At 43.3% G+C, this 15,366-nt stretch overlaps 2 protein-coding genes across 2 annotated transcripts; one reads left to right on the top strand and one right to left on the bottom strand.

Moving 5' to 3' along the window:
* The first annotated feature begins 1,272 nt into the window (after window positions 1–1,272).
* bet1 (Bet1 golgi vesicular membrane trafficking protein) lies at window positions 1,273–3,108 on the top strand. Its single transcript, XM_086136937.1, has 4 exons — window positions 1,273–1,431; window positions 1,659–1,765; window positions 1,865–1,921; window positions 2,717–3,108. The coding sequence occupies exons 1-4, from the start codon at window positions 1,413–1,415 to the stop codon at window positions 2,870–2,872; spliced, it is 339 nt and encodes a 112-aa protein (XP_085993063.1). The 5' UTR covers window positions 1,273–1,412; the 3' UTR covers window positions 2,873–3,108.
* An 89-nt stretch (window positions 3,109–3,197) lies between these two features.
* LOC147190779 (putative acyl-CoA dehydrogenase 6) lies at window positions 3,198–15,223 on the bottom strand. The gene is made up of 9 exons (XM_086136936.1): window positions 14,678–15,223; window positions 10,567–10,687; window positions 6,598–6,727; window positions 5,499–5,605; window positions 5,242–5,409; window positions 4,977–5,150; window positions 4,281–4,442; window positions 4,046–4,196; window positions 3,198–3,828 (listed from the first exon to the last, which is right to left on the bottom strand). The coding sequence occupies exons 1-9, from the start codon at window positions 14,897–14,899 to the stop codon at window positions 3,738–3,740; spliced, it is 1,326 nt and encodes a 441-aa protein (XP_085993062.1). The 5' UTR covers window positions 14,900–15,223; the 3' UTR covers window positions 3,198–3,737.
* Window positions 15,224–15,366: the final 143 nt, after the last annotated feature.

The raw sequence follows: 15,366 nt of genomic DNA, 5'->3' as shown, positions 1-15,366 counted from the left end.
GCATTGATAATCAGTCCTCGGTGTACCCATCTTCTAACCCAAAGTCAGTTTGGATAAAGGCTCCAGCTCACCGGTGACCCTAGGGAGCACAAACAATACAGAAAATGGGCGGATGGATGGACAAAAGCAATGTCTAATGCAAAAACCCTACACAGGTCACATAGTACTCGTCGCCTTCTCCAGCCCTGTTCTGCTTCAACAACAATAGCCGCGCTCGAAGTCAATTTAAAATTCCATTTCATGGTCTGGTTGCACTCGACATGTCAAAACTCTTATACCCTGTTATACAATAAAATCTTTTTATTCAATGTGTTTTATATGCTTTGCACCTCGACAGTCGTTTTTTGCAAAGCATCATGAAGGACACACGGCTTATGAAGGTTGTTTTTTTGTATTATGATTACTATATAGAACATTGTACTGTATGCTTGACTGTATATATGGTAAATCATGTTCTCTGTTCTATGGATCAACTTGTGTCAACAACAGGATGATAGAAACATAATAGTGTGTTGAAAGGTTAGTTTTATTTCGTGAGTTATTTTGCTGATTGGGAACGGTATTTATTTTTTACTAATGGCAATGTAGCGCTCTACGTAAAGGGGTGCAATTCCTTTCTTGCCATATGACAACCTACAAGACTGTTGATCACTGGTTGAGGGGATGCTCTGCATCTCGTGAGATTCTACAAGGATTTGATCCAAATGTCCTTTCCCACAATGAAGAACCATCTGTTGAATTTAATCCTCGCAGATACACAAATGGAACTCAGACTCAGAATTTATTCAATACTTACTTGCCTTTCTTTGACACTTGTGTCAAGGTCATGCATGGATGGATAGCCGATATTTGAGAAACGTTATGATAAATGAGGGCTTCGATGTTTTCTTTTTATCAATGATATTTCATATCTCAGCCTAATTAATGGTGGTCACGTCTCAGAATGGTGCAAGTTAACAGTGTCAATGATGGCCAAAAGCAGCGAGATGCCGATTTCATCCCAAGAATCACATTTAATAGATTTTAAAAAACGTATACACCCTCTTTCACATGCCAGGCGTTTTGTGAAATACAAAATGAGGAATCATTTCGTTTTTCTCATTGCAGTATAACGTGCTTATCTTATAAGTAAAACAAAACAAAAAAAAAAACTACGACTAAGATGTGGTTACCCCTGCTCTTTGTTTAAGCTTCGGCTGGTGATCCTAAAGTGCTTCATAGTCGTTTGCGCGAACTTTTTGGTCCTCCTCGTCTTCCGTTCGATGAGGATGACGTGGCGTCTGCTGACCTGAAAAGAACGGAAGCAACAGACAGACTGACAACACCTCACAATATTCGTCTGTGGTGTGATTTTCATGACTTTGAAACACTACTCACACAAAAACTGACAGCGTTAACGTCCGTGTTTCACAATGAGGCGCGCCGGCTTGGGTAAGAGAAAAGCGATGTCTTTGGCGCATTCCGCACGAGCTAACCGAAAGCATGTGCAGAATGCAATACATGCCGATTTCTGTTTCGGTTAGCGAGCAGGTGCCTTGCTAATTAGGTGAAAATAGCTTTCTAGTGTCCCGCGTTTGTATAATTGAGTCCGTTTCCCAGTGTGTTTGTGATTGAACGTCAACCAAATAAACACGTACTCGTGATTTAATGTCATCAAGGTGATGGAGCATCTGGAAACTATGTGGCAAGTGGATACAGCGTGTACGAAGAAGAAAATGAACATCTACAGGAAGGACTGCGAGCCAAAGTCAGCGCTTTGAAAAGTGTAAGAAAGTTCAAACTCGCCGTTTCCAACAAATCCCTGCTGTGTCTTTGAAATATTTACTTATCGCGCTGACTTAATTACTCTCACAATTGTCTTCAGCTGTCTATCGACATTGGAACGGAAGTGAAGTACCAGAATAAAATGCTGGACGACATGGTGAGTTGATTATTCAAAATAAAAGCAGGTCTGATTTGTCAACTGGTTGAAATCTACATTCTGTAATCACGAAAGCAATGCATAGAGTATGCATGTCTCCGGAATCCCTGCCCAAGTGTGAAATTAAACAACAAAATATTTTTTTGAGCTGCTTGATTCCAAAATGGACTTTCTGAGCGCCAACTTTTTATCGACATTTTAGAGCGATTGCTAGACTACATGGGGGGGGGGGGAACTGTCACGTCAACACCAAAAGCTACACAGAGCTGCAGTGCTGGAATCACAGATTAGCGTTATCAGCGGAACAATTAAAGTGAAGAAGAGCAGAGTCAACTGCTATGTGAAGAGTATGCATTGAGTCAACATCCAGGAAGTGTACTAAATAGTTGGCCTGTGAAATCAATTTCAAGAAAACCTTTGGTGTTGATAAAGCGTCCTCTGACATTTTCAGCCTTTTCAATGTCAGGCAAGCACAAATATCTGAAATTTAGGAAATTTAACTCTAGTTGGCAAAAATGTTCACACTCCCTTTTGAGAAAGGGCAGCTCCCTTCATAACAGGCAGATGAGCAAAATAAACAAATTCTTGCATATGATGAAAGGATGTCACAGACAACTGGGAACTTTTTCATTTGCTGAAAAAGTATGTCACCTTTAAACAGCTGATTTTTATAATAAGAAAATATGAACTGGCCAAATTCGTGGTAAGTTTTGCTTGTTGAAGGTCACTCACACCCTCTCTTGTCATCGTGTAGTGACTAGTTTAGATTGAGGATGTCTTTTTGTCCCCAACTAGGACACGGACTTTGACTCAACGGGCGGCCTGCTGGGCGCCACCATCGGTAGAGTCAAACAGCTGTCCAGAGGCAGTCAGACCAAACTGCTGTGCTACATGCTGCTCTTCTGCCTTTTTGTCTTCTTTGTACTCTACTGGTTCATTAAGTTGAGGTGACAGCTGGATCTTGCCGGACTTTGAACACACACCCACACCTCGGGATAACTCAAGTTCATTAAAAAAAAAAAAAAAAAAGTCAGATGATTCATGAAGCCTAACGGTTGTATTATCCTGCGTATTTTACACCCTCAATATACGCTGCTGTTGTGAGATTAAGATACAATACATGCTGATTTATATAGCGCTTTCACAACAGCTGCAGCTGTAACAAAGCGCTTAGATGTGCGTGTGTAGAGGCTGATGTGATGAGATTCAGCATTGTGACATAGAAGATAGATTGCGCAATGCCATAGTTGACACATGGAGAAACGAGTCCTCTGTGTATGCTTTTATCTGTTTATTGTGCTTCACATTGAGCGCAACTAAGTTATACAATGCTCTCCGAGAGACATTTAGATTATCTGCTCACAGCAATTAATGCGTATATATGTGGGTGTACAATATCTGGGGCACATGGGGGGGGGGGGGGGGGTGCTACAGAAATGTTAGATGTGCAATGTAAATAATATTTTATGATCTTTTTAACCAATAAACATTTAACGGGTATGTCCTTAAATTCGACTTTGTAAACTTTTTTTTTTAATCCACTGACAAACAGATGTCACCTCTTCAAAAAAAAAAAGCCTGATAATGGATAAATATTGACATAATGCAAATTGGATCACTTCATAAAACATTCACTGAATTATTCACATAGCACCTTTAAATGTGAGCATTTTCTTCAAACCTAATTTAGCCAAAGTGACCCGACTTCAGATGATTGATAAATAACAGCACTTGGGTGATTAGCTTTGTTGCGCGTCAAAATTAGTCTGAGAAGTTGCCGTTATCAAGCGAACCGAAGAGAAAATCATTGACGAAATCACTTCTTGGGTAGAATGTCCATGTATTTGCAGATGATTCCGAGCATGACCTCATCTGCCCCTCCGCCGATGGACAATAACCTGGAATCTCTGTGGATAGGGCAAAGTTAGTAAAAAGGATGTTCGTTTTTTTTTTTCTTGACCGTGTACCGTGCCGCGCCCGCTTCAAACTATATTTGTGCCACATGTCACTAGATGTCAGTACAGTGTCATAAAAGGACCAATACAGTTATTGAGACTCACATTTTGGCCTCAGCTATTGTTTCGTCACAGCATAACATTTCTACATATAATTAAACGCACGTACCTGTAGAATCTGCTGACCAGCACATCACTGGTGAAGCCCATTCCTCCCCAGTACTGGAGGCAGCCGTCACCCACTTCCCTGGCCAGACGCCCCGCCTTTAATTTGGCCATGGATGCCATCTTGGTGACATCATTGCCTTTGATATACAAGGCTGGACCCGCGCCACAAAGCAAGAGAGATTTTGTTGTTTCGTTCAATATTTGAGATTGGCATTTGGAAGATCATTGGGGTTTACCTGTGGCCTGGTAAAGGAGGGCGCGCAGCAGCTCCACCTCCGTCTGCAGCTCGGCCAGCCTAAAATGAACCGCCTGGTGGTAGAGGACCGGATGGCTGAAGATCTTCCTCTGTCGAGTGTAGTGGATGGTCTCCCTAATGACGACGTCCATTGTAGTCAGGACTAGAGGTGTTCAAAGTAGAGACATGAGGGGAAGAAATCTGAAATATGCGAGAGATGTCCTGCTTTTGGACTAGTTTCCTTTATGATTAGTTAAGACATTAAAAATTAACAACGCCCCAAAATTCTGCATGGGGCGGGGGGGGGGGGGGGGGGGGAGCTCAGTTGTAGCTCAGTGAAGTTGCAAAATGTCACAAACACCTCTTCGCATGACACGGCGCAGTTCTAAATCACTCCTACACCACGCGCACGACACTTTCAATAAACACGGCGAAATTAAAAAATTCCACCATGGAGCGTTTTCACATTTGCCAACTTGTTCGGAAAACATTATCTGACGCCTGTCAAAATTAAACACAAACAACCCGCAACCCCCCTCTCACGAGATTGATGGCTTGACCCGAAGTGAACTCAACCTCCTTGTTGATTTGCTTGGCAGCGCAAAGGGAATCGACATAAAAATGTACCGCTGACAGTAACGGATGTGGGAAACGGAGGACGTGAAGCGCAAAGGACAAATGAGGAAAGCTCTCCTACTATTGGCCACAGCCCAGAGCCTCTCTTCTTGGAACTGGAGCATCTGATAGGTGAAGCCCATTCCTTCCTGGCCAATGACGTTCTCGCAGGGAACTCGCACGTCCTCGAAAAACACTTCGGCTGTGTCCGACGACCACATGCCCAGCTTGTCGATCTTCCGGGCGACGTGCACTCCTAAAACGGGGAGGCGAGCATAGACAAGAACCAGACCCACATCGATGACGACTTGTTTTTGATAGCGTCGGCCGTTACGCGCTGACCCTACCTGGCAGGTTCATGGGCAAACAAATGAGGGATTTGTTCCTGTGTGGGGGTCCGTCACTGGTGTTGGCGAGGAGACACATCCAGTCCGCCTGGGTGCCGTTGGTGGTCCACATCTTGCCGCCATTGATCACATAGTCATCTCCTTTTCTCACTGCCTTTGTCTTAATGTCTGGATCGATGCGAGGTAGAGTGTAAAAACCCAAGGTGGTCAAAGGTGGCCAACTTTTTTTTGGTCTACTTTTTGAGATGGAAACTTACTGGATACGTCAGAACCTGCTCCGACTTCACTAACTCCGAGGCAGGCAACTTTGTCCCCCAAGATGCTCGGAAGCAGAAACTCTTTCTTGAGCTCGGCTGAACCAAACCTGCTCAAGCACACACAAGTGACACGTTTCTAGTTTGGCTTATGAAGTCAACAAAATTGACTTTTAGGATTTAATTTGAATTTTTTTTTTAAAGGCAATTATAGTTGCATTAATTTTTGCAAATACTCATTTCGGGCAAGAATTGTTGTGTACTACAAAGCCAAAGGGAAAGAAGTGACAAAAGTAAAATGTGACTGAACTCAAAACTCCCCCAGTTTTCACTTAATTATAAACTATGTTTTAACTTGCATGCAATAAATGATCATCAAAATCATTTTATGCATTACAATCTTTTTACATGTCTATTCATTCACAATGCTAATGCTCAAAGTGTGCACTATGTTCCAGTGTCTTACAATAATATTCAATATACCTTTTGGGAACAAGAAAGTCTTTATTGGAACTGTTACAGGTGCAACGAGATTGACGGAATAAAACCGGTCTCATTTTTTTTGATTCGCACTTGCGCCTACTATGCTACTGTATTTTAATATTGGTACTTGCAGACAATGGGGTTTTTAAAAATATATATTTAGTGGGTGAGGGTCCAGTGCGAAATTCAATTATTTGACCTTATACCATCGTACGATTTGTTTCTTAGCTCTCGGATGACAGAAGCTCTTGTACACGCAAAGGATTTGAGAATATGGTGTTTGTGACTAAGCCCCATTAATCTGCGTTAGACACAACTCTCTCACGGCTACATTTTGCGGTATATGGTTATTCATACATTTTTATCTCGACAGGGTTTGGTCCCGTTGCAGTGATACAGGGGTTACTTGTTGCTTAAAACACAGCCGTATGTTTATGTTTAGGCTACTACTCAAAGAGTTGTGAGGAAAAAAATAAAATAAAGATGACATAGTGGGTATTGTTATTCTCGCAGTAAAAGGGACCAGCGTTGGAGCCTCCAAGGCTAAATATGCATCTCCCGATAAAGACGATGCCAAAGCCGTGGGCGGACGTGCAATTCAGGTTGACGGAATTGTTACCTGGCCAACGCGGGCGTAGCCATGTCGCTCTGAACGCCGATCGCCATGGGGACGCCTCCGCAGCGGATGTGACCCAGCTCCTCGGACACTGCTACGCTGTAGCTGTAGTCCAGTCCCATGCCTCCATACTCTAAACAAAAACAAAACAACAATATGAAACATTAGCTTTCAGCAATCATTTAGGTGGAACTCATGACGAGTAAAAATCACTGTTGGGAAGATAAGCATAAGACTCACAGCTATCTGCAGTTTGGACTAGTTTGGAGACATGGAGACAAATTCAAAATGCCCTGCAAATTTCTGACCCACAATGCCTTCGGATCCTTAACTCATTCACTCCCAAAGACGTTTTTAAACGTCTTTTCAGACTTGGTCCAGAATTGGCTGGTACTGAATGAGTTAATTGACTTGAATAACGTGAACTAAAGCCTCAATGTGTAGCAGTTGACGATGCAACAATTAGGGGCAAATTTACCACACAATTCTGCAACACTTGCATTTGTACCACCCACCTGACTAGTTATGAAATAATGGAAAGCATTGTCAGCGATAAAAGAGATAATGAGACAACAGGGAAAATTACATACAAGCGAGCGAGAGTAGGCCAAGCAAACTCAAGTGTGTGTGTGTGTGGGGGGGGGGGTGTAGGAAGAGGGATCGCCAAAACTAAGAGGAAACAGGTGCGGCTGGAGCGCGATAGTGCACGCTGGAAACCCTGCAGTGGATCATGTGGACAGAAGGAAGCGCCGAGGTTTATCCCGCTTCAAGCGCAACAGCGGGCTGCCGAGTTAAACAAACAAGCAAAAGAAAAACAAACAAGTAGGCTTCAAAACTCAAATGCCAAATCCGATAGCCTCGAGCTTCTCCTGAGCGGCAGATGTTCGCGGCGGCCCTCATCTGCTCTCGTTCCACCGCCAAACAAATATTTTCTAGTTGTGAAGTGGAAGAATAGTTTTGCAAAGTATAGTAAAGCAGTCAAACGTCTCTATTGTTGTAAGCATGAATGGACAGAAAAATATGATATTTTAGTCGTTAGAGATTTGTTTCGATTTAATCGAGAAACGTCGGGATCTGCCACAAGGAAATGGGCCAATAGGGTGTTGCGCAACCTGACTGGACTCAACCAAATCCAACACCATTGGGCTGAACTAGAACAGAGGTTGTGAGCTAGTGAGGGCGGTGAGGTGGGGGTGGGGGCATGACCTTCAGGGGAGGTGGGAGCAGCTTGAGAAAAAAAAATTAATAGAAAAAAAAAAGATTTAATACCTGCTGTGTTGTCTTATGTTATAACTGCAAAATGAAGTACGAAATATATTTGATGTTGATACTAGGCCCATGTCACTGGCCATGTTGATACGGCCCCCGCCTTTTAACACCCTCCAAAGTCACAGACACGACAGCGACCCCTACTTTCCCGTTTAGTGTACTGTAATGGCAAAGTGTCTCCAAACTTGCGTCCATAAAGCATACAGTGGTACCTCTACTTACGAACGTCTCTTCATACAAAATTTTCAAATTACGAAACGAAACAGGAAAATATTGCCTCTTGCTACGAAAGAAATTTCAAGTTACGAAAGGTAAAAAATACTCTCTTCAGAGAGACAACTTGAATAAAGAGGGCAAAAAAACGATGAGGACGCAGTTAAAAGGGAAATTTGATTCTTTATTCTTTGTTTTTTGCATTACGCACAACTCTCATTTATTGCGCAATAATTCAATTTGTCACCGGTATTTGATACGCATTCTGATGCTTTTTTTTTTTGCTTTAGAAAACATTTATGTCTGAATTTAGGGGGGATTGGAACGGATTAGGCCATTTACATGGAAAATGCGTCTCTGCTTACAACGTTTTCGAGTTCAGATATTTCTTCTGGAACCAATTAATTTCGTAAGTAGAGGTACCACTGTATATGTACCGCAGTAATGGATGATGTTGCTCTAATTGCATGCGTCACGATCACATTCATATCGCATGTGCAACAGGACAGCGTTAGTAACGCGCGTGGGGAAAACCAAACGATGAAATGCATTCGTCAGACTATTACTAAAGCAGGAATCACACAAGCCTCTTTGGCCAAACGGATGGGAAACAATTTTGGCTGCCAGTTCCTGTCTGTCAACCAGGTTGCCGTTGCCATGGTGTGAAAGACGAGTTCTTCCCTGTCAGGATAGAGGAAGCCAGGCAGGGTGCCAGGGGTCATCGCTGTCCCCCCCCCCCCCCCCCCCCCCCCGATGTGGCTGTCTTAGGAAAACTTCCTGTTCCCATGTTTTGACAGGTAATGTGGACTTTCCGTGCAACACGCAAATCACGGCTGCAAAAAGTCATCGACGCCCAAACCCGAGTACATCGTTACGCGTACGTTCATCGGGTTGATTTAAGCTTATTTCATTTCTAATTTGGAATCATTTGCTCAAGGCTCGGCGCAAAAACGATCGCAAACAGGGTAAACTCCGATTCATCGATGCCAAACTGAGACCTTCAGTGCACCCAGAGGAGATTATTTTTTTTGGGTGGGGAGTAACCGGGCATGTCTGCTCAAGAGAGACTTTGTCTGTCGTTGAAATTAGATTGTGTGAAATGTAGGTCAAGTCAACACGCCGGCGGTTGTTTCTTAAAGTAAAGGAGAAGAGGAGGCTTCAAAATTTTCCATTGAGTGTATAACGTCAACCCATAGTTTTTCGGGGTGAATTTACAAATGAAGACGTCGTCGGTTCTTTGCTCCCGTGGCAACTACATAAAAGATGTGGACAAGTTGGTTGTGCGGTGCATCGCTGCAAAGACTCTTTAGGACCTGCTAATTGCATTGAGTCTTTGCACAGTCGTCTCCCAGGCCATCGCTCTCTAATCCTGTCAACTAATGCTCAGGGCGTGTGGACTCAGCACATTTGAATTCCCTCGCCCGCCCTCTTCCCTGACCCACACACTCCTGGTGAAATCTTCTCCAGACTTTAAGTGGGTGAATTGTTTATGCCATGAAGTAAAGCAACTAATTTACGTGGTGACAGTAAAACAAAACTTTGCAATGCCCCAGAGCTGGGCTGCAAAAAACAAAACTGTGACATCACAGGGTAATGCATTGGAGCTCGGAGTAAGACTAGACTTAGAAGCAAAAGAAAAGAAAAATAAGGATTCGCCGGCTGAGTTGGAGAAAATGTTGAGACATTTTCCGAAGTTGCACAGATGGCGAAAACACGAAACCTTTTTATTGCAGAATAACAGTTGCATGAGCGCTTGACTTTCAGCATTTGAACTAAATTCAGAGAGAAATCCTTGGTGACTCTATCAGCAACACATCTGGGCGCACATCTGGTTTCGATGTTAGCCAACAGCTGTCGCAGGACGTTAGTGTGACGCTTCAAAGCATCAGAATGCTTCATAGTCACAAAGAAGAAAAAAATTAATAAAAGCACCAGGGAGCTGCTCGACGAAAGCAAAACGCTTTTTATTTTGTGGTCCAATTCTGATAAAATACCAAGTTATCATTTTCGAACATATTTTTGATTAAAAAATATATTTGTGTGTTATTCATGTTGGCTCCTTTTCGATTCTTTGATATGCTGCACATTAATCACGGGAATGATACAGGCAGCGTACGTCACTGGGATTGAGGCGCCAATGAGTAATCACTCTCACTCATTCCCACTACATCTTTTTTTTTTTTAATCATTCCGACCGAATTAAATGTGTCAGACAACGTCTCGGCCTTATTGCGGAACCATGCACTCGCGACGGCGGACCGCATTCGTTGCCAGCTGGACCGGTTCAAATGTATGTTACAGTTTGCCGAGCAACATGTCCAAACAAGGTTCCGAGCTTTAACTTGCTCAAATGTGTCACGGAGACAAGGGTGGACCGCTAACCCCTTTCCAGATCTCTTGACAGCAAACAAAATAGCGATATATCGGGAAGAACTTTGTGAGCTTTTTAGACGTGATCATCTGAGAGGTTGATCGAGATGCACATCTCACCGACTGGCCTGTTGACTCCAAGAAAACCGGCATTTCCGAGGATCTTGAAGATTTTATGCGCCGGAAACTTTCCCTCCGCTTCCCACTGATCCACGTACGGGTTGATCTCCTGGTCGATGATCTAATGGGAAACAGATGCACTTGCGTGAATATTCAGTGTGCGTGTGTGAGATATCGCCACCATACGTGCGCATGCATGATAGGCTTTCTCTTAACGACAAATGGTCCAATTGCCATCTTCTTCGCCCAACCCCAAAGAATTTCCATGACAAGAGGGGGGAAAAATGGCAACGGCATCACATACATACATACATACGTTTTCCTGCTGCGTGGCGGACACATCTCCCCCTAAGATCTCTGCAATCTATCTCTACCGGGCCGCCACAAAAAAAAAAAAAATGCATTAACTATCAATGAATAGAGAGCAGCTCGGGAAAATGCATTACGCGGTGAGTCTATAACGCTGCTGGTGATGAATACAGGGAGAGGCCTATATAGGTATTCCCCCGCCGTGTATACTTTTTTTTTTTACAGGCTTGGCTGGTCACATACAAACACGAATCTCAAAAGCAGATGTGTGATTTGGCTCAAATCCCAATCCAGAACACTGAGGTGTAAAATAGGTGCTAAAAATAGAACAAGAGCGATCATGACGGTAAGGCGTTCAGACAGATGCATGCGTGGTAAACAAGACAAAGGAAGACTTTTGCAAGACTGATGATGGGGGGGTGGGGGGGGGTTGGTCAATCAACCATGATTGCCCTAAATCAGGGGCGTCAAGCTCATTTTTTTGTGGCGGGCCACATTGTAGTTGCCATTTCCCTTGGAGGGCCGTTATGACTGTGAAACCATATTAAGAAGTCAAGAATCATCGTTTCTTCAGCTACGGTATTTCAAGGGATTGTAATGAGGGCTCTGGTCACATGAAAATGCTGACAACTGCTCTCATTTATTACATGTGATCATTTTGACATTTTGGCACAGATTTTAGGAAGCATCATGGAAGTTGACATTCTTGATTGGCTTTCGCGGGCCATATAAAATTATGTGGCGGGCCAGGTTTGGCCCCCGGGCCTTGAGTTTGACACCGGCACCCTAAAAATGTTTGCGTAGGTTGCGGTCAGGGCTTTTGGTATTTTGAACACTGGCTGGTACAATGAGGCACAGTCGTGCTGGAAAAAGACATGGGCGTACTCAAAAATGTTTGAACAAAAGTACTGAAGTGTTCAAAAAGTTCTTCCCAAAAACAAAACAAAACAAAACAAAAGAAAACCAAGCAAGAAGGCCTCTTGCTTTGGTGACAGGAACAACAACAACAGTAAAAGATTGCATGCTTGAAGAGCAAATGAGGAGAATATCCCCTGGAGGGCAGACCACAAACCACATGTTGACAAAATTCCTTGTGCAATGAGGGAGGGGCAGAATATTTAACAAGTCAGTGTATAATCAGTGACTAATTGACGATTCTTACGAAGCAAACTGGATCCCTACCCAGCTAACTTCAGACGCAAGGGCGGTAGCCTTTCAACTAGCATTCCGCAGAAGCTGTTCGAGCTCTAAGTCCGCTAATCGCCAATTACGTGTTTTGGCATTAACGACACGGATGCCTCGCGGAAGGCAACGGGTCGGCTGGCGCTAGCTGACGAACATCTTAAAATCCTCACGTCAATGAAACGCGCGCCTGTAAAAAACATTTCAACTCAACAATTTTTGGTCAATCCTCGTCCTTCGGGTTTTTACGGTCTCGAGTAGAAGGTGGGAGGAAGTACTGCGTTTTGTCATCCGCGGGTCAACACGCAAAAGGCCAAACCTAACAACCTGCTGTTCGCTTGCATAACAATGAGGTCAAACGAGTGACTCACAAAGGAGAATGAAACGATGGAGTCGAGGAATCAATCCAACTGAATTTGGCATCATATTCGTCAACCTGGAGAGCAATCGCTCTTCAGAGGCAAAGTGGCGTCGTGATTCATCTCGGCTTTATCAGAGCCGCAATTTCTACGAGTCGAGAGCCAAAGTCCAAAAAGAGTGAAGAGCCGGTCGACAATTTTTGAAATGATCTTTTGAGCGGGTAAACTTTGGCAACATGACTCACCTTGAGAATCGGGAAGTGGCTGGAGAAGTGCTTAGAAATGACCAACCTATTGTCAGGTTTCCCGAGTGCACTATTTTTGTGGCTACTCGGAACCCAAAGTAGAGCCTACGCTGCTCAAAAAAAAAAAAAAGAGAGAACAGCGATGATGGGAATCATCGAATAAGCCTCAACCAATAACACGAGGTGAATGAGGCGTCCGGATTATGAAGGCTTATGGACTATACGCCCTCCTTTATTGTTCCTTCATTAAGCCGTTGAGATGAGTCTGCGCTCGCAAGCGAAAGCGCAACCTTGAAAGGGCCCCAACAAACTCGTTTTTACGCTCGTGAGAGCAAACAGTAAAACAAGCAGTGGCTGCCATTATTCCAAGGTTGAAGTCATCCGTGTTCAAAGTTCAGATCCTGAGGAGGGAAAGGGAGGGACAAAAACCGCGCGCTGGAACGGGAAACATGCGGCACGTTGGGGAGGGATGCCGCATGGTTTCACAAAGGTTATTGTGGACTATTTGTGTTACATACCAGGACGTTTTCACATCAGCGGATTCGTGTGCTAAGACGGGGGGGTCAAGAACACCGCATTATCCGGTCCTGCGGCAAGCTCACTATGCGGGGTGTAAGCCAGACACTAAACACAGCCGTGACCTTCTCTGCGGAAATTGTTATGCTAACTTAAAAGTGCAGCCTTCCGAAATGAGGCAACTCCAAATTGGTTCGGAATTTCGATGCATTTCTTCACATCAAGCGCAACTAACTATAAAGAACATGGTTAAATTAGAATCATTCACCGCACGTTTTCAACCACAATGTAGTAACCAGATGAGCTAAAAGTGTGTCTGGTCGTGCTGTGCTAGACTACAAGAGCACAAAAAAAATAATAAAATAAGTAGAGAGCAAGCATCTTGAATACTCACCGAGGGATTTCCTATGACTCAATTTATATCTAGTACTTCCGTTATTCTCCAGACGATTCTTTTATTAAACCACGCTGCCTCAAGTTCCTTTTCCCGCCCTAACAGCATATTGTTCTGTATTTCCCTTTTACATTTTCATCCTTCCCATATTCCCTGGACTAGTTTATTTTCAAACTCCCGGTATCCTTTGAAGGTTTAGTCACACAGAACGCTTTCCTCCCTTTACCGCAACGTCTCTGCTGTCTGCCCTAAATTTGGCTGCTGTTATTTTTGCACATTGTACATACAAATATCTGTCTGCTGTTTAAAATAGACAAACTGATTAATAAGGCATTCTGGGGTTTTTAAATAACAAAGTACTTAACCAAAATAAGAGTGAGGAAAATTGAAAAAAATACATATTTAAATATATACATTTGCAGCCCAACTATGACTGCGTGATGAAAGTCGAGTCGAAATTGATATATCGATGACGTCACTAATTTCTCCGCACCTTTTTCTGTAACACGGACCATGTTTTATTTCACTTGTGCTTTTATTGTATTTGGGAACATATTCTCATACCTTTTTAAAAATTTTGTTATAGCCCAAATAACCAATTGAATGAATGTCAGTGATAAGTGGAAAAAGAAGGATATCGCCCAAAAGTAAAACAAACCGAAGCCTCACATACGCAACATGATCTCTTATAACAGAATTCAGCCAATATTTTCCACACCTTCCCAGTCTTGCAAAACAAAGTTATGAAATAATGTGCGTATCTCTCTGCAATATCTGATGTGCAGCGTCACAAAACCCGGACTCCCACGCGCTCAATCCAACACAAGCAAAAAAACAAACATGAATGCTTAATTCTGGCTGAATATTGGCAAGAGCGCTGGTATAGATGTTGCAATTGTACCTAATAATGTGTCCGGCTAGTGTGTATTCATCAACTGACTGCACATTAACCTCTCACCCACTTTTGATGCGCTGCAGCTGTTTGCAACAACCTTGAACGCTACATCTTCGTGAGCCAAACGGGCGTAAAGCGTCACAAGAACAGCATTAACTTTTGTTTTCATGACTCTAAAAGCTTGCTAATTTTCGTTAGCAGCAACTCGTACCTTTTTGAGCGAGTCCTTTAACGCAAAGTGCTCTGGCGTGTAGAGTACATGGTCAGCCGAGGTCTCTGGGGCGTTGCTTGCTACCTTTAGGGACGACGCGTGGTCAGCAAACGAGCGGAGGCCAAACGAAGCACATTTGAAGAAAGGACGGGTGCTAATAAGTGCATTTAAACGCGCAGCGCCGCAGCGGAGCGCCATTGTTGTTTGGGTGATGTCGCGCATGCGCAGAAGCAGATCACGGCACAGGTTCTGTACTTTGGAAGTATATACGATATACAGTAAAATGAAATAAAAGAAATGGATAAAAAGAAATAATAAATAACACTCATATAAATTTTACTACTAATAATAAAAATACGAATAATGAGTGGTGCGACCACCATGCAAATTGTGAGATACACTGATTTCCATTGTGACTATGATAAAGTTTTACTCTATTCAGGGGCGTGCGTGCAAAATAGATGATTTACGGGGCGACCCCCCATCCCCATTGATGAAAAAAAATCCAAGGGGCAGCAAAACATCTTTGCCACGCAATACACTGGATAATATCAACCATGAAAATCTTCCAGATGCCCCCCCCCCCAAAAGTCATGTTCGTTTCAGAATTGTCATAAAATCAAACCATTGGCAGTGGTATCCAATAGATAATGGCAAAATCTTCCATGCAAATCTCCATTCGCACCACC

Source organism: Hippocampus guttulatus, chromosome 18 (assembly GCF_054856545.1).
Source record: "Hippocampus guttulatus isolate MCC_2025c chromosome 18, RoL_Hgut_1.0, whole genome shotgun sequence".
NCBI classification, from domain to species: domain Eukaryota; kingdom Metazoa; phylum Chordata; class Actinopteri; order Syngnathiformes; family Syngnathidae; genus Hippocampus; species Hippocampus guttulatus.
The sequence above is the reverse complement of the archived record's forward strand: the minus strand, read 5'-3'. Positions and strand labels throughout refer to the sequence as shown.

Excerpts from the sequence above, each read along its gene's own strand:
- bet1 (XM_086136937.1), top strand. Across the intron at positions 1,766-1,864 it reads AAGTCAGCGCTTTGAAAAGT|CTGTCTATCGACATTGGAAC; the intron begins GTAAGAAAGTTC and ends AATTGTCTTCAG. Across the intron at positions 1,922-2,716 it reads ATAAAATGCTGGACGACATG|GACACGGACTTTGACTCAAC; the intron begins GTGAGTTGATTA and ends GTCCCCAACTAG.
- LOC147190779 (XM_086136936.1), bottom strand. The coding sequence starts at position 14,899 with ATGCGCGACATCACCCAAACAACAATGGCGCTCCGCTGCGGCGCTGCG. Across the intron at positions 5,410-5,498 it reads AGCAGGTTCTGACGTATCCA|ACATTAAGACAAAGGCAGTG; the intron begins GTAAGTTTCCAT and ends GCATCGATCCAG. Across the intron at positions 5,151-5,241 it reads TTTGCCCATGAACCTGCCAG|GAGTGCACGTCGCCCGGAAG; the intron begins GTAGGGTCAGCG and ends TCCCCGTTTTAG.